This window comes from Periplaneta americana, chromosome 12 (assembly GCF_040183065.1).
Source record: "Periplaneta americana isolate PAMFEO1 chromosome 12, P.americana_PAMFEO1_priV1, whole genome shotgun sequence".
In the NCBI taxonomy this organism is placed as follows: domain Eukaryota; kingdom Metazoa; phylum Arthropoda; class Insecta; order Blattodea; family Blattidae; genus Periplaneta; species Periplaneta americana.
The window spans coordinates 51,636,354-51,655,981 of NC_091128.1; the positions used below are offsets into that span (position 1 = coordinate 51,636,354).

The 19,628-nt window shown below is 35.3% G+C and overlaps 1 protein-coding gene across 4 annotated transcripts in view; it reads right to left on the reverse strand.

Moving 5' to 3' along the window:
• The window catches only part of LOC138710424 (uncharacterized), a 314,477-nt gene that overhangs the window by 16,105 nt on the left and 278,744 nt on the right, over positions 1 to 19,628 (reverse strand). For all 4 annotated transcript variants that reach the window (XM_069841311.1, XM_069841314.1, XM_069841313.1 and 1 more), the window contains 3 exons: positions 13,383 to 13,548; positions 10,117 to 10,350; positions 6,774 to 7,081 (listed from right to left, as the gene is read on the reverse strand). In XM_069841311.1, coding sequence (XP_069697412.1) covers positions 6,774 to 7,081; positions 10,117 to 10,350; positions 13,383 to 13,548 — 708 coding nt within the window. The remainder of the gene's footprint in view (positions 1 to 6,773; positions 7,082 to 10,116; positions 10,351 to 13,382; positions 13,549 to 19,628) is intronic.

Below are 19,628 nucleotides of genomic sequence, written 5' to 3' on the forward strand. Positions count from 1 at the left end.
CAGTGGGAAATCCGCATAACGGCGTACTGAGTATAGTGGTAAAGCGTACAGTAGGTGGGGGTACTGTAGAATGAATGCCAACAAATTACGCAAAGGAAAACGCTCTGGATTTGAAAGTTGTGACGAATAATTTGGTTTTCATACAAACCTATTTTCAAACTGTGTCTGAAACTATTACACGGTTAGAAAATTCAGAGCAAGAGGTGCCGGAAGCCAAAAATTAATTTAGAAAATGATGCAGAGAATTAATGAGACACAAGCACACCGGTTACTGAACGTGTAAAACAGAAGTGGAAATCAATTTTATGTAAAAATAACGGATATGGAACATTGTGTAACATAAAAAGCAAATTAATGGACATAGAGTCACCCGAGAATAAAGGACTGTCTCTTAGAGACTGCAATGATGTTAGGTTTTTTCGTTTTGCTCCTATCACGTCATGCGACGTAGAGCGCAGCTTTTTACAGTACAAACTTTGGCAGATAACCGAAAAAGATTTAAGTTTGAGATGCTGAGAATGTATCTTGTAGTAGGTATATTGCAATTCGGTACTGTAACTGCACTTCCTAAAAACCAATAGGATAAATGAAAAAATTAAAATTGCTACATGCTTATTTCCACCATTAACACTGTGTATAATTAAACACAAATGCTTATAAAAGACAGGAGAATAAATCCTTTTCACATTCTTTTGACATTGTCATTGTGTAATGTATATTTACTTTCAGAATGTACATATGTGTGTTTCCCCATACTACAGTACTCTACTTTAATAGCAACGTTGTTACCTCAACACATCTCTATCTACCTGCAGCGAGTCAACAACCTATAGTGTATGCATAGTAAACTTACTGTATCGGGTCCAAAGTCTCGAAGCCTGCTAATGACAGAGTGAGGTGCTATGCGAAATTTAAATTGAGGTGCTCACAACCAGAGTGGACCAAGTCCACTACTGGTCAGTTTGTGGATATGTGGATTAATACAATTTCGGATGAAGAAAACTTAAGGTAAGCGTTCACTACATCGTATCGCACTCCTCGTACGAATCGCACGCAACGGATATTTTAAGTGCAGTGCGTTCACTGTAACGGATCTACCTCATCGCCTCATCGGATTCTCCTATCAGCTGTTTAAAACATGACGTCGTGCGATATTGACATTGCTGAAAACAGAGGAGTTGAGGTTAGGTCTATTAATTACGTCTGTTAGCGAATAAGAATTTGTAATTGCTTCATGCGTCTTAATTGAAGAGGAAGAAACTAAAGAAATATTGGTTACATAATATATATGTAAGAAATTACTTGATTACTGTAATGGGAACGCCTCAAATTATATAATCCTTCGCAATTTTCTACAAGCGAAATAAATTTTCCGTCTGTTATTTTGGCGCGACACTGGACATGGCACAACATAATAGTAACAGTTGACCAATTAAAATTGATTTATTAAAGAAGGCCATGATCGCACGCATCGGAAAAGTTGCTCATCCGAGAAACGTGGACGGATTTGCCGAGAGGCGATGCGTGCGATACGATGTAGTGAACGCTTACCTTTAGATTTATTCATTGCCATAACAAACCAAGTCCATAACTCATTTGTTACTCCACAGAGAGCAGCACTTCCTATTGAAGGTGAAGGTTGCTAAGCATGAGCCAGGAACTTTAAGACTCAATTTCTCAAAGTTATTCCAGAAGGACTTGGTCCACTCTGGTTGTGAACCCCTCAATTATTACACTGGTACAGATGCGTTTCTAACATTTTACTAAGCCAGTGTGGGGGTTCCAGGTTTCACTACTGCTAATATATAAATATATAGTTATATCTTTTTTATTATTTATGAAACTATAATATAATAATAATAATAATAGTAATAATAATAGTAATAATAATAATAATAATAATAATAATTATTATTATTATTATAAGTAAGCATTAAGAAAAGTAAAAATAAGTTTTAATGATTTCAGAATTTTTACTACGTAACAAGAACAAAAATTACATGCTACACGTTTTAAAGCCATGTTACATTTTTGAGTTGGTTGCCGTGTCATTATGACTTTATGTACCAAAACTAAGTCTTGCATTCTGACTTTGTATTCAACAGTTATTTATCTACTAAGCATGAAGCTTCTGCCCGCATACACAGCAACAGTAGCGGCTATTGAAATGAAGAAGGTGAAGAACATTTCACTTGTTATTTTGCGAGCCATTTGATTTATATTTCATATAATAAATTATTCAATTTTAAAACTATAGCGCTATAAATGAATAAATATCAAGTACAGTATCGCCAGTCTGTTTAAATATTCCCGCTGTTGTGTAACTTTCACGTCTCAGTTCCTTGAGCGGCAGTGGGTGGTTGCTATGACAACGGCTGAGACATTCCCCCCCCCCCCCACACTTCCATATTCTTCAAGAAACCGGTATTGCTGTGACGAACACGCATTTGGTCTTCAGCCCAGCCAATGCGCTTTCTATAATGGGTGACATGGAGATTTACGACTACTTGTCTGTCCAGCAACATGGCCCGTCCTAAAGAAAATTCTTTCCTAAAAATTCTGCTTTGTCAAGTCTTCTTCCTATATAAGTCCTATTATGTTTTATGATTTTAATTTTTGTGCTGCTATCTTCATTCCTTTCAATTTTTTATTCTTCTGGTCACAATTTTACTGTCCCTCATAGGAAAATTCCATTAAAAATCAAGGGGATAAATCGTAAAACAGCGAACGCCAGTAGGGGAAGTTATCCCCACCCTCGCCGATCGGCACCTCGCACGCCTGCTCACTCTCTCTTTCTCTCTCTCTCTCTCTACTATCTGCCCCGCTTGGGTGGATCATTGCCTACCGCCTCGCACGCATTTCATATTTTACAACACATCACAATACAAACAAATTAATATGCATTAGACAACAGCCACATGTAATGTGAATTGGACACTAAGTTTACATTTCCCTCTACGCGAGACTGGAAACTGATGCGGAATTCAGATCTCGCTATTACACTTACAACCTCATTTTGCGTAGAGTCGTAAGTTTGAGAGATGAAGTTTAGGAGTACATCATGTTCCAACACCAAACTGCCCTTTCCAGGGAAAAAGAAAAAAAATACGTACTAAGACATATCCAACGACACACATTGCATTTCTGCAATACATTATGGCAGTTCCCTTGAACATAAATAGATTCATTTTTCCTTGTACGACCAACTCGTCTCGGTAGTCGAGAGGTCTAAAGTGTGACCAAAAAGCGTGCATGCGTTTCGTTAGGAAGATCAACGGATCGAATACTATCCTCCGCAAAGTCATAAGAAAAGAAAAAAGAGAGAGACATGAAGCAAGGAAGAGAGAAAGAGAGGCTGGAGAGGGAAACAGGACGAAGTTCCTCTTTTGCTTCGTAGAAGCCGCATTCACTCTTTTTGTTCCACTTTTCTCCACCCCACCCTAAACCCCTATTTCCACTTTTTCCCGCTAGAGTGTGTGGTGAGCTTGTAGGGGAAAAGTGGGAAAGGGTCGTGGGCGGAGCTTAGCTTTCGCTGTTTTACGATTTGCCCGATAATACTATGAAAGCAATGGAAAGAAAGTTTGATATTCTGAACACAGCCTTGTTAGTGGAAGTTGTGAATTAATTTTTGCCTTTCCTCAGTCTGTTTTTCGTCGTGTTTTGTGTCGGCAGGCCTATGTCGAGCTATTCAGTTGTGATAGGCCTAATTTTTAAAATATAATTTATTTTACTTATTACTTTATTAGGTGAAGACATTATGTTGTTTCAGTTTTTAATGAATTTCTAGCAAGTGTGTTATAACCTACTATATAAGTTTTTGTATTGTTATGTTGCAATGTAAAAATGAATCTGTTCAATGACACAGTGTGTACATTAATTCAAACCTCGTTTAATCGCTGGTGTGAGCAGTATAAGAGATATCTATTGTTTCTAGACAGAACTCAACCAATTTTAGACATAAACTGTAAAAAGTTAAACTCACAGGCTGGTAAATCATACGAACTTAATTTTAAAACTTCATGGTACTGCAAGCATCAGTGAGTGGTTGTGTGGGAGCCAATACATTGAAATACTATTTTATGCTCGACCATGCCGAAACGTAGTAATTATACACCTGGTAGCAGCCCTTTAATGGACCTCATTAAAGTACACCTATTCATTAAAGTTCAGGTGTTCCACCAATCAGAAAACATCATTGTAGCAATTTGAAAACGCAAGTATCGATTATTCTCGGATATGCAATCGAAAGACAACTAGCGAAACGTCACGGAGGCTGGAAATCCAATACTTTCGCAGAAGGTTATGTTCTGTTACTATAATAATTAGCGTTAATTATAAATAATATTCAAATAAATTCAATTTGTCATCTCGTTTTTCAATGTCTAAATCAATTTCAAGGTTATATCAAGATTAATCTTTATTTTACTCTCTAGATTATATCAAGGTCAATGACATTTGTGTCTCGGAAAAAATCAATACTTTCGCGTCTGCGCACATCTCACAATTTACGAGAAATTGCACAAGGTCAGTTCCGCTCCCCAGTCAGATAAGAATAACATGAATGCTTATGAATAATTTCAAGTTAGAAAGTCGTATGATACTTGCCTATAATGGTAATTAAGACGCGAGTATGTTTACGAAATGAGCGCAATCGAGTTTCATAATTTTCATGCGAGCGTCTTAATTACCATTATAGGCAAGTATCATACGACTTTTATGCTCGACCATATTTCTAACTTAATTACTACCATTATAGACTCGTTGCATAATGTACTATTGTTAGTCATGCCTACTATTTGGAGTTTAAAAACACGTGTGGAATGAAACCGGATTCAGTGATTTTCTAAAATAATGTTAGTCGTGCTCTACAAAAACATGGAAATTCGGCGGAACATTTAAAGCGCGTGCTGCAGTTCAAACATTTACAGAAGAATATGAACACTATTGGGAATATTCTGAAAGAAAATGCTAGGCTATTTATTAGTGCAATATATTGAAAATGTTCGTTTAAACAGACAAGTTATGCGGTCAGTCATCGACGCTGCTTTGTATTTAAGCAAGCAGGAATTAACATTTCGGGGCCATGACGAAAGCACTTCTTTGCTTAATGTGGAAATTTCAGATACTGCACTATTCTAGAATTTTGAACGTAGCAAAAAGTAGAAGTGAATTCTCAGGGAGAAAGTACAGACTGCTGCTACAGTGGAAAAAGTGATGTAGAACATGATCGTAACTACGAGATATTATTCTTTGAGATCATTGACAACATCATCATGCAGATCGATAAAAGATTTGGGGATTTAGAAAAATTTCGTTTCGTCAGCCTTGCTGATACTTCCAAATTTGACACTTATAGTAGAAACATCTCACATGATCTGCTTTTTTCACCGTAAGCTAGCTATTTCAGCATATTAAAAAATACGCAGGTTCTAAAAACTGAACTTGAGCTTTTATACCAGAACAGTGAATATAGGAATATACCAGTTAAGAAAGTGCTAGACTTCTTCGTGACACAAAGATGTAACTTATTTGGAGATGTGTATAAGTCAGTGATGTCAAAGCAAGCGCATTTTTCTGACCTTGACGTAGTGCGCGGGCATCAAGCGCTACGTACGGAAGGACGAATTAGCAGCCTGTTGGATTAAGAAAACAGTGGTGCACAAATTTCAAACGGAACGTGACATTTTATGTCGTTATTTTTATATGGCTCCTTTCTATTTGATATTATCTATATTGTCTGCAAAATAAAAGTATTTACACCAACTTCTTGATATTGCAGTTGTGTTTTAAACGTTAATAACATAATAAAGAGTTAAGAAGGAATATTCACATAAATTCCATAGTACCAAGAACTTTACTGTACTAAGTGAATGAAACATGTCATTCATAAAGAAGTGATATCCCAAAAAGGAGACTGAGTATGCCATGATAAGTTGGAATATTGATCTTGGTGGTATCTTAAGCCTTATGAAAGTAATCAATGAACTAATCAAAACAATATTATAGTACAAAGCAAAGTTACCTAGGTACTGTATATGTTTTAAGTGTAACTAATATTACATAACAAAACTCTTATCGCATTATGCTTTTAAGGTGATATTGGTGAGCAACTTCCTATCATCAGAATATTAAATTATTTTCTCGAAACCCGCTATAGCTATAGAGCTGACATTTTTATAACACATGACACATATCTTTTGCTTATGTTGTAACAGTAGTTGCTTTGTTAATTCATTTTCTTACAAGCATTAATTTTCCATGTGAATATTTTTAATTTCTAATACACTATCTTCAGCAATACGTATTTACGGTATATTAGATTTACGACAACATTGATTCAGTACATGTAAGGCTAGCTACTAAATAAATAGGCCTATATCTGAAAATTTCACTTTTCTATAAAAAATTGAAAAAATATTCCTTTTGAATAAAAAATCAAACTTGTGAAAAATGAGCATTACAATTAAAACTTACATTCTTATAATGTACTTATACTTCTCAGACATATTTAAAAATTAACAAGGATACAGTTTTAATAAGTTCTCTTCCCTTTATCCGCTGAATCAGTGCTGGCCATCCCTGTATATAGCTCGACCAAGCGGCATATACCACTTCTTTCGTCTGTCTCTTTCTTTTCCGCTGTAAAGCGCTCAGACTCTCCTGAGCTCTAAAGCGCGAGCTTGCTCCCATGGGCATCAATTGACATCACTGGTATAAGTTATACTCCCTCACAACAACAAAAATAATCACAATAATCTTGGTGTTTCACTCACTTGATAAGCTGAGGCAAAGTATCGTTATGTCGAGGGATTATGTATTCATCCAGGTCCACCAGTGCAGCATATGAGTAGCGGTACATGCTGCGGTACAGGCAGTCGTTGAGAGCAGCAAACAAGCCTTCGGTGCGGATCTCTTTCTGAGAGACCATGTTCAGTTGCCAGGGAAGTAAGGTGACTATGTCACGTGCCATGTAGTCTTGTAGGATGCAGCCAACCTGAGGTCCCAGCGTGTCGTTGTATAGAGTAAAGTGGTGCACCCCCAGGATGGAGTTCAACTCCAGGAACTCTAGCATCTGCAGTGCCTGTGACAGAAGTTCTCATATGTAACAGTGAAAGTTACTACATAACTGAGTAATAACAGAGTGCCGCAGAAACAATTACTATAGAATGGATGATTGATTAACCAGTTATACAAAACAGATTCAGACTGTCTGTAACTGCATTATGTGATTTTGTGGTGACTTATTAAACAATGTTATAGCAATAGAATTGAACCATTTTTTGAACATACTTAATTTAACTCTAGGTTCTGAAAGACAATAATTGTATCTTGTATTATAGTGTATTTATGCCATCCTAGCAGTGAAATGTCAAGGTACATACATCTAATAATTGAATAGAATGATAATTGATTGTGCAAAGTAATACAAAAATAGTGTAGAATAATCTGTAATTTCATTGAATGGTTATTTAAGGTCAAACATCTCACACACACACACTTGAAGTCTGGAGCTGTAGTACTTAAAACTCACTTCTTTCTATTGAAAATACATTCTTATCCTACGTGGTGCAGTGTTCGCCGTACTCATTGCAAATACTCCTAGCTGAAATTTCTAAGGAGAGACCAACTCGCTTTGAATAACTTACAACATTGCAGAATCAACATCAGGCCTTACTATCCATTCCTCGTCACAGTACCTCTTCCTATTCATCCTCTTTCACCGTGTCAGTTTGTCGCCTATGGAACTCCTCACCTCGTCATGTCAGGGATTGCCGAACAGTTAATCAACTTAAATTAACACGGAAAACGTATTAGTGTCTTTCACGTGTTAAATTTTATGTTACCTTGTTAACATGTTTCGGCCTGCTGTCGGCCATCTTCAGAACTGATTGTTGCTGGTCTTGGCGCCTTTTGTTTTGTTTCCTGTGGGGGTGTGTTTGTGTAGTGTAATGTGGAGTCAAAGAGTGTGTATGTTCTGAAATTGAGTTGTGTGTTGAGAATTTCATTTGAATGTGTTTTTGTGTGTGTATATTTCGTATTGTTTTAGTGTGTTTAGTTTCTGGCTTTTTGGTTGGATGTGTAGAATTTCCATGTCTGTGTTGATATCTCTGTAGGTGTGGTTAGCATTTGTGATGTATTCTGCATATGTGGAAGTGTTTTGTAATTTTGTTACGGCTGTCATGTGTTCTTTGTAACGGTTTGAAATGATCTGCCTGTCTGTCCTATGTAGAAGTTGTTGCAGGTGTTATTTTTGAGTTTGTATACGCCTGTGTGGTTATATTTGTTTATGTTGTTTGTGTGTTGAGATGTTAATCACCTACAGAGACATCAATACAGACATGGAAATTCTACACATCCAACCAAAAAGCCAGAAACTAAACACACTAGAAAAATACGATTTTTTTTATTCAATGTAGTGGCACTTGACTAGAGTCATTGGCCGTACAATGGCGATAAAAACTAAAAGGAAAGAAAACGAAAAAAGTGAACAATGTCCAAGGGAAACTATGAAGGAGTGGATGTCAGCACTGCTGCATTCTTTATCTGGCTCCCAGTACCTATCCACAAAGCTGACAGATGAAAGTGCTAGACAAGTCTTAATGTAGTTTGAGTCCATGTTGTCGGAACATCCACAGAGCATGCAGTGGGGGCTGGATAATACACCCAGGCGGTGGAAGTGATTAGCCAGACAGTCATGACCTACTGCGGCGCGGAACGTCGCAACAGCTTCTCTTCTGTGCCATTTGGGGAGAGTGGAGTTTAGTGCGTCCTTCCAGTGTTTATCTTTAATTTGGTCCTCCAAACTTTTATGGAAACATTGTCTCACTCGACTGCTTATATTTGTAGATGTTCTATGGAATGGCAGCATGTTAGAATATGAAAGGGGGTTAGTTGTTCCTTTCTTTGCTAGAAAGTCTGCTGTTTCATTCCCGGCAATACCCCAGTGAGAAGGTATCCATTGCAGATGTACAATTTTATTTAATTTCTTGATGTCTTCTCTGCATTGTTGAATGTCATCATTAGCTGGTTGTAGTAAGTAGTTTCCAATTGCAGATATCGCTGCTTTTGAGTCACTGAGGAGGACAATGTTTGGAAATGGGAAGGACCTGCACAACAGTTGTTTCACAGCAGTACATATGGCTCTTACTTCTCCATCAAAAGGTGTATGGTTGTTGCCTAGAGTGAGATAGGTAGAGAACAATTGGCAATGAATTCTGGCTCCAGTGGGCCCGTGTTTTTCTGTTTGGGAGCCGTCAGTGTACACATGCAGCCATTTGTCTTGTGGGTAGCGGATATGTAATGTTTCTAAGGCAGAAAGACGGAGTACTTCACTACAAAATACGAAATATACAGACACACAAAAACACATCCAAATCAAATTCTCAACACCACAACTCAATTTCAGAACATACACACTCTTTGACTCCACATTACACTACACAAACACACCCCCACAAGAAACAAAACAAAAGGCACCAAGACCAGTAACAATCAGTTCTGAAGATGGCCGACAGCAGGCCGAAACATGTTAACAAGGTAACATTAAAATTTAACACGTGAAAGACATTAATACGTTTTCCGTGTTAATTTAAGTTGATTAACTGTTCGGCAATCCCTGACATGACGAGGTAAGGAGTTCCATAGGCGACAAACTGACACGGTGAAAGAGGATGAATAGGAAGAGGTACTGTGACGAGGAATGGATAGTAAGGCCTGATGTTGATTCTGCAATGTTGTAAGTTATTCAAAGCGAGTTGGTGTCTCCTTAGAAATTTCAGCTAGGAGTAATTGCAATGAGTACGGCGAACACTACACCACGTAGGATAAGAATGCATTTTCAATAGAAAGAAATGGGTTTTAAGTACTACAGCTCCAGACTTTAAGTGTGTGTGTGTGTGTGTGTGTGTGTGTGTGTGTGTGTGTGTGTGTGTGTGTGAGATGTTTGACCTTAAATAGCCATTCATTGAAATTACACGGTCGCTACAGATTATTCTACACTATTTTTGTATTACTTTGCACAATTAATTATCATTCTATTGAATTATTAGATGTATGTACCTTGACATTTCTCAAGTTTATGAAATTACACTTTATATTTACTGAATCAAATATTACCTGATTATAGTTAAAATGTATAGGCTTCACGCAGACAGCCATCTTGTTGGGAATCCCAGCTGAGGCGTTTTTGAGGTCAGGGTCCCATTCTGTGTTACGGACTAGAAGGTGGTTCGCAGGTGGGATCCGTAACCGACTGACAACAGATACACTATAAGGGACAGACAGGTTCTGCCGCAAGGGGCACAGAATGAAGCATGCGCTGTATTTAAGATTCCAATTTTCCCTTATAACCTGAAAAAAAAAACATTTTAATAGTATAAATAAATAAATGAATAAATTTATCACATGCAAATTAAATACATTTTAACATATTAATAAATATTCCTGCATTATTCACTGCACTGAAACTTGTCTAACGGATCTCGTGTTTGAATTTATATTAAATATTAGTCTACATATCACCCCTGCTGTGGTTGAGTGGCCAGGCCTTCAGCTTGTCACGCAGGCGATCAGAGTTGGAGACCCGGCCATAGTGACAATTGTGGCGGACAACGTCGCAATTGAGGATTTTCTCGGTTTTCTCCCATTTTCCCATATTACATAATTCCGTCAACATTTATCCATTCCATCATCATTCCATAGCATCCCCCGAACTCCAGCTGGTGACGTAAGTAGAGGGCTGGCCTAGGGACGAGAGGCTTGCCTGCTGAAACCTGGGTACGCAGCGAACCTTAGTGTAGTCAGCCGATGTGGGTTTGGGAATGCGCCTAGCTGGAGGGTTAGCGCAATAGATTGTAAAAGATCGCAATGCTGGGTCATAGTGTACCCCTCCAGAATATTAAATTCCATTCCATTAGTATACACTTCACACGTATTTATTTTATATAATATGTAATTGAAACGTTCAGAGCCATAGTGGGCCAAGCGCCATTTATTAAAAACATAGAAAACAAGGGTTAAAATTAAGTGATTGCCATAATTTAACGAAACATTTAGCAAGTAAGATAAAGTATGCACATTAAAATTAAATGATATGTCAATCTTCATTAGATTATGGTATTTACTGAATTTTAACCCTTGCTTTCTCCGTTTTTAATAAATGGCGCTTGGCCCGCTATGGCTGTGAACCCTTCAATTAATATGTAGGTATGACATGATCTTCTCCAACGTTCATAATAATTTGAGCAAATCTGTAACACGTAGTAGTGGGATTTTTAAAAGGTTATCTTAATTGTTTAAATATAGATTGATATTTAAGTATGGAATATTGATAATAACTTTTTATATATTCATCTCACTAAAACATTTTATGTACATCCTCTGATTCGGAAATTGGTGTATTACTAAGCCATAACCTCCCGAATCCTAAGACATTTGTTACTTTATTCTTTAAGTTCAATATAATTCTACACTTTAAAAACAGTCACTGACATGAGTAAAAATGCTGAAAAAATTCTGCAGGTTACACTTAGGTGTTTGCGATTTCTTCCTGTGGGGATATCTTAAAAGCAATGTGTACGACACACGTCCTGGAACCATCGCTGAACTAAAATAGAACACTGAAGACGAAATCACTGGCATTCCTTCAGACATGATACACCGAGCATTTCAGAGTTTCAACACCAGGCTATCAGAATATGTACGTCGAAATGGAGCACATCTTTCCGATGTCATCTTCAAGAAGTAACATGACAAGTGACATTGTGTAATAATGGCAACATAAATGGCATATTATGTAAATGCATTTCCATCAATAAATAATGTTTGTATTGTGTTTATTCGTGCCATTTACGTTAATTCAAAATTTCCCGTTTCCCTCCGCCACTCTGCATCTGTTTGTATACTGCTTACATTAACCGTCTCCTAAACTCCAGATACAGAAGACCATATTATCTACATATTACACTGAACAACAAGAATTTTGCTCCGACTTAAAACAGTGTGTTCCTTATAGTTTGGTGTGCACTGAATCCGAAAATGCATCTCTTTTCTTCGTATCACGTAAGGCTTTTAAGATATACTATGATTTCGATAAGCGCTCTTCCAGGAAATATCTGGGGCGGGTTGGGGGTTGTAAATCAAAACGAAAGCTAATGCATTTTATGAGTTTATGACCTATTGCAGATTTCTTATGGTTGTTGACATGTTCTTTTGTACTTCTAATAAATAAACGGATACAGATGCCTTCTATTCAGTAAATTTCATAACATTTCAAAGTGAGGTCTACGCAATGAACAAATAAGGGTGTGATTTTCAGTATTTAAAGGAAAAGTTTACCAATTTGAGTCAAGGCAAATTAAAAGAGAGCATTTTCTTCTGTCCACAAATTCGCAAAGTTTTGACTCACTCTTTGTTTGAGGAACAACTTTCCGTTACAGAAAAAATGGCATAGCGCGCTTTCAAAGTTGTTTGCTCAAATTTCCTTGGAAATTCTAGAGCAGACAACTACTTCGAATTTGTGGAAACCATTTTAAGTGCATATGAGAAAATGGGGCGTAATATGTATCCCCCCCAAAAAAAAACTTTTTACATTTTAATTTTGATTTCTTTCCTCCTAACCTTGGAGCAGTAAGCGATCAGAATGGGGAAAGATTTCATCAAGAGATATCTGAAATGGAAAGGCGATATAAAGGAAGATCATCCAGCATGCTTGCAGACTATTGTTGGTTCCTTGTAAAAGACAGTCCCGGGTGTAGTTATAAACTGAAGTCATCCGGAAAATCTTTTTAAATGATAAGTTCAAATTCCGAGATTTTTCTCATTCTACATATGAAATAATTTTATTGTTGTGTTTTTTGTGTTTTAAACTATATAACGTCATTTTTGTATCCAGCACACATTTTTCAAGTATTATGAGGTATTTTGAATCCCTAGTCTGTTTCAATTTTATCAGTAGCAGTGAAAAATAAAAAATTAAAAGTTTTTTCATGAAAAATTCAGTTCACTTTCCCCGGAAAATGGTACGTGATGGGGAAATTTGGGTTTTCAATTTAGATTTAGGGCACACATATTAGTAATATTCACCTATTTTTATTTTGGAGCAAGACAAAAAGTAAAAATTTGTTGTTCAGCGTAATCGGCAATGTCTGTTGAATGTTTTCCTTCTATCGTATCTGTTGCACTACTGAGGACACAATGATGCATAATTCATTCACACTTAAAACTTAACATGTGACGCTCTTGAAGCTTGATTTGTATTGTCATACTCACACTTCGGACAACCTCTTCCATCTGTTGCAAGTCTATATAGACCTTGACTTACTGAAATTATTCTGATCCAAGCTCAACTCAAACGAAAACGAGATTTTGAATTGAATACTGACCTTTACTTTGGCTGCTACCGATGCAGAGTGCGTGGTGCTGGTGCTATTGCCGTACCACAGCCTGCACCACACTCTCTCTGGTCCTCTTGTTTTTGTGGCCCCTATTACACGTATACTGCGTTCTTCACGACCGTCATAGAAAGCAGAGAACACAAAGAATTTGAACCTGGAAAAAGAAGGGATCTTTTGACTACATAATTATACATTTCTTCTCTGAAAGGAGTAATACATTTTTAATCAAATGAAAAAGGGGAACCTCGTAACTAGATAGGAAATATTGTGAGATGTAATGTATGAACTATATGAGTGAAAACGAATCTAATAATAAATCTGTAGCCGAAATTTTTCTGGTAATTTTCGCTTTTCCAAAAATAATTGGTGTTAACATGTATAATTAACCATCCTGAAACCGAAAATCGTTTTTTCGAAATTTTTGTTAGTATGTCTGTCTGTTTGTCTGTCTATGTCTGGATGTTTGTTACCTTTTCACGCGATAATGGCTGAACCGATTTATATGAAAACTGGAATATAAGTTAAGTTCGTTGTAGCTTAGATTTTAGGCTATATGGCATTAAAAATGCTTTATTTAAAAGGGAGGTTATAGGGCTGCTTGAATTAAATAAATCGAAATATCTCTCTTATTATTGATTTTCATGAAAAATGTTACATAACAAAAGTTTCTTTAAAAATGATTTTATTCCACGCAAAATTTTGATAGGACTGATATTTAATGAGATAAATGAGTTTTAAAATAACAATGCGTTTATTATTGCCACCTAACGGGCTGAAATGAAATAGAAACAAATGACTTTTTCTATGTGGGGCCTTGGACGACAACAACAAACGGAAGCTATTAATATGCAGAGAATGTTTCTGTGTTTGCATGAAGTAATCTTGGAAGGTAATATTCACCGATTTGTAGGTCTATAATTATTATTTCACCATTGGAAAGTGTAGTTTCTCTACATGGACATAATGCTATAATGTTATTACAGTAACTTCTGAGTGAATCTAGGACAGGTAATCTATAACTAATAATAAATCTGTAGCCGAAATTTTTCTGGTAATTTTCGCTTTTCCAAAAATAATTGATGTTAACATGTATAATTAACCATCCTGAAACCGAAAATCGCTTTTTTGAAATTTTTGTTTGTATGTCTGTCTGTCTGGATGTTTGTTACTTTTTCACGCGATAACGACTGAACCGATTTATGTGAAAATTGGAATATAGGTGTAACTTAAATTTTAGACTATATGGCATTCAAAATACTTTATTTAAAAGGGGGGTTATAAGGCGGCTTGAATTAAATAAATCGAAATATCTCTCTTATTATTGATTTTCATGAAAAATGTTACATAACAAAAGTTTCTTTCAAAATGATTTCCGATAAGTTTTATTCTATGCAAAGTTTGATAGGACTGATACTTAATGAGATAAATGAGTTTTAAAATAACAATGCGTTTATTATTGCCACCTAACGGGCTGAAATGAAATAGAAACAAATGACTTCGTCTATATGGGGTCTTGGACAACAACAACAAACGGAAGCTATTAATATACAGAGAACGTTTCTGTGTTCGCCTGAAGTAATCTTGGAAGCTAATATTCACCGATTTGTATGTCTATAATTATTATTTCACCACTGGAAAGTGTAGTTTCTCTAGATGGACATAATGGTATAGTGTTATTACAGTAACTTCTGAGTGAATCGAGGACAGATAAGATTAAAATATATTCTTATGCACAGAAAACTTGATATTCTGTTGAAATATCGTATAACTTGATTATTTATTGCAACTTTATTTGGCCCACATAAAATACTCTAATTTTATACACTTAAGTTCCTTTTTGTTCACAGATACAGAACATAATATTTAAAAGTTTTGTCGTAAAGATGAGTATTTTACTGAACCAAAAATACAGCCCATAATAAGCATTTTACCATAGAGCTCACTGGAGCTGAGTTATTTTAAAAGGTGTCACGAAATGGCGTTCTTGCGCCATAATTTACCCATATTCGTTTACTGTGTTTCTTAAAATAATATTTATGTAGGGTACCTCATTTTTTTATTTGCATAGACAGTGACATACAACCGAGCGAGTTGGCTCAGACGGTAGCGTTTAGACACGCATTCGGGAGGTTCCGGGTTCAAACCCCGTGGCCGACCAATCTGACTGGAGTTTTTCATAATTTCCCTTAGTCATGAAGGCAAATGCCGGATTGGAAAGATACATGGCATGATTCATCACCGATTCAATTACCAATACCAAAAATATTAATCAAATTCTATAATCAGTTACATGAAAACAAGCCATCTACAACACACAATAGAAACAGGAACTCAATAAGCATAAAAACGGCCTACTGATATATCCACACATTCTAAACACGCGACATGACCACAGATGTTAAGGCGTGTATAAAATAAGCTTAAACAAAAAAAAAAAAGAGATGCACAGTAAGGTTAACATAAAAATTATCTTCGTACACAATCAACTCTATTAATTTGGAGTGATTTATTGAAGGATGCATTCAAAACTAATTTCGAAAAATGTTAAACGAATTATCCTTGCACCAAAAACGGATGTTCTCTGAATCAAATGATCATATTTTAATTATTTGCATGCAATAACAATTAAGGCACATGTTAAATGAATTATCATTGCACCAAATGAGTGGTCTCTGAATCAAAATGATCGCATTTTAATTATTTGAATACAATTTAAATTAAGTAATATATTAAACGATTTATCCTTCTATCAAACGTCCTATTTTAATTATGTAATTACTTTATATTTATTTCTAACAAGTGCAGCGGAGCGCACGGGTACGGCTAGATAATAATAAAGGAAAACTAATATTGCTTAAAATAATGTTTCGCAATACTTATTAAAATTCTTTAGGCCTATGTTACAATTTTGTTTTTAAAATGAGAGTCCTGTTCTCTTTTAGTTGGTCATCAACTAACTTAGCAGGTTATTTTACGACGTTGGAATTGATGATAGCGAGATGATACTTGGCAAAATATGGTCGATGATTTGCCATGGAATTACTTGACGTTTACCTTAAGTTGGAGGAAACATCGAAAAAACCCAGTCAGGTCATCGGCCTAAGCAGGAATCGAACCCACATCTCAGCGCAAATCCAGATCCGCAGGCAAACACGCTAGCGACTGAACCACGCTGAACTACGCTGGTGGCTCAGGGTCTTATGGCATTTTGAAGACTTTGTCATGAAACAACACAAATTATTATTATTATTATTATTATTATTATTATTATTATTATTATTATTATTATTATTATTACTAGCCGTACCCGTGCGCTCCGCTGCACCCGTTAGAAATAAATATAAAGTAATTACATAATTAAAATAGGACGTTTGATCCAGGGAACATTCGTATTTGATAGAAGGATAAATCGTTTAATATGTCACTTAATTTAAATTGCATCCAAATAATTAAAATGCGATCATTTTGGTCCAGAGACACTCATTTGGTGCAATGACAATTCCTTTAATATGTTTCTTAATTTTTATTACATGTAACCATAGTTTAATGAAGATTGACATTATTTAGATTTAATGTGTATATTTTATTTTACTTGTTATAGGTTTCCATTGAATTATGGCAATAACTTAATTTTAACCCTTGTTTTCTACGTATTCAGTAAATGGCGCTTGGCTCACTATGGTTGTGAACGCTTCAAATAACTTAAATTATATTATATAATATTACATATATTATATTATATTATATTATATTATATTATATTATATTATATTATATTATATTATATTATATTATATTATATCAGAAGTTACTGTAATAAGATTATAGCATTATGTCCATCTAGAGAAACTACACTTTCCAATGGTGAAATAATGATTAATTATACAAATCGGTTAATTTAGCTTCCGATATTACTTCATACAAACACAGAAACATTCTCTGTAGGCTATCTTTCATAGCTTTCGATTGTTGCTGTCCAAGGCCCCTTATAGACGAAGTCATTTGTTTTTTAATTCATTACACGGCCTTAGATGGCAGTTATTTTAATTTTAAAACTCATTTATCTCATTAAATATCAGTCCTATCAAAATTTTTCAAGGAATAAAACTTATCGCAAATTATTTTTAAAGAAACTTTTGTTATGTAACATTTTTCACAAAAATCAATAATAAGCGAGATATTTCGATTTATTTAATTCAGGCCCCCTTATAACCCCCCTTTTAATTTTGAATGCCATATAGCCTAAAATCTAAGTTACAACGAACTTAATTTATATTCCAATTTTCATCGAAATCCGTTCAGACATTATCGCGTGAAAAGGTAACAAACATACAAACAAACAGACAGACAGACATACAAACAAAAATTTCAAAAAAAGCGATTTTCGGTTTCAGGGTGGTTAATTATATATGTTAGGACCAATTTTTTTGGAAAATCGAAAATTACCAGAAAAATTTCGGCTGCAGATTTATTATTAGTATAGATAGGCCTAATCAGTTTATTATAAGGTATAAATTGTTTGCTACTGAATTACTTTCAAAGTTGTCTTTAGAAGTAGGAATGAAACTGTTATTACCAAACAATACACTCTGGAGTTGTTGAATTAATTCTACTTGGTATTACGTTAGTCCTAACAAACAACGTCTGAAACAGAATATATTTGTAAGAACAGAGGATTGTTCTCTCAGCTGGAAGAAGGCTCTGTCACCAAACGGCACCACTTGGAATAAGGTGTTGCACTGTCTTATATTATTTAAAACGTGTGTTGATAACGGATGTACTACTATAAGTAAGTTTTTAAATGGTTGTGGGGGATCTTGAATCTAAGAAATAACTACGTTCCCAGCAGCACAAAATAATCCGTTTGGTCCTTCATCCCATTTTGCGTTTCATTTCATCCGTTTTACCTATTTGAATATCATTAAAATGAGCATGATCGATATTTAGATCGTAATGGAATGCTAACAAACGTATTAACATGCGTATTTACTGTCGACAACGCTGTCCAGTTCTAGCAATACGCTCTCGTTGTTTGTTAATTCTCTGAGAACGTTCAGCGCTGTTTTCTCTTTTTGACCCTGGTAAGTTCGAACTTCCTTATTGGCATGCCAATGCTAGTTTCTCTTGCTCGAATCACTGAAATGTTTGCATAGTTATTTAAAAAAACGATTCTCCCGTTCTTCCTCACCTTTATTAATTCTCCGAATTTTGTTTTGCCTTCAGGCAGAAGTGTTTCGGTATAACTGAAAAGCTTTTTGGAAAAGCGAAAATTACCAGAAAAATTTTTGTTACAGTTTTATTATTATTATTATTATTATTAGGCCTATTATTATTATTATTATTATTATTATTATTATTATTATTATTATTATTATTATTATCTTTATTACTACCATTTCCATTTATTTTAATTTTTGACAGTTCTCTCTTTGGACAGCGATCAAAGAACACTTCATTTCTCCTATTTCTTCCATTCAGAAATTTTCCAAATATAGTCTCAATCTCAATTTATTATGTTCATTTGTAATTTCAAAACATTTCACTTACAATGAATAAAAATAACTTTTAACCGTATAAGAATTGTGATTATGTTAAAAATGAGCACTGCTTTATGTAACAGTCTGCATGTTTGGATCTTTGGGCCAGAAGTCCTTAGAATATTATTTATGCACGACTATAACGAATAAAACATTCAGTTGCAGTAGGTTCGCGTCTTCCATGGTTCATATTTTTGCATTACGTGTACCGGTTGTTACACATATAAAAACACATTGTGCGCAGTTAGTTGGGTGGCCTACCAAGGTTATTGCAGGCGAAGTGGTATGACTACGAGTCCAGAGATGGGCCACATTTTTATGACACATATTGATTGTCACACTTACTTCATTGTAATGTTTATTGTATTATTTCTATCTGTTCATACATTAGTGACAAATCCATAGGTTTGCAAAAAATAAATAAATAAATAGATAGGTAGGTAGATACCTAGATAGATAGATACCTAGGTAGGTAGATAGGTAGGTAGATAGATACCTAGCTAGATAGATACCTAGGTAGATAGGTAGATAGATAGATTAGCCTAGATAGATAGATAAGATAGATTAGCCTAGAGAGATAGATAAGATAGATTAGCCTAGATAGATAAATAAGATAGATTAGCCTAGATAAGATAGATAAGATAGATTAGCCTAGAGAGATAGATAAGGTAGATTGCCTAGATAGATAAAATAGATT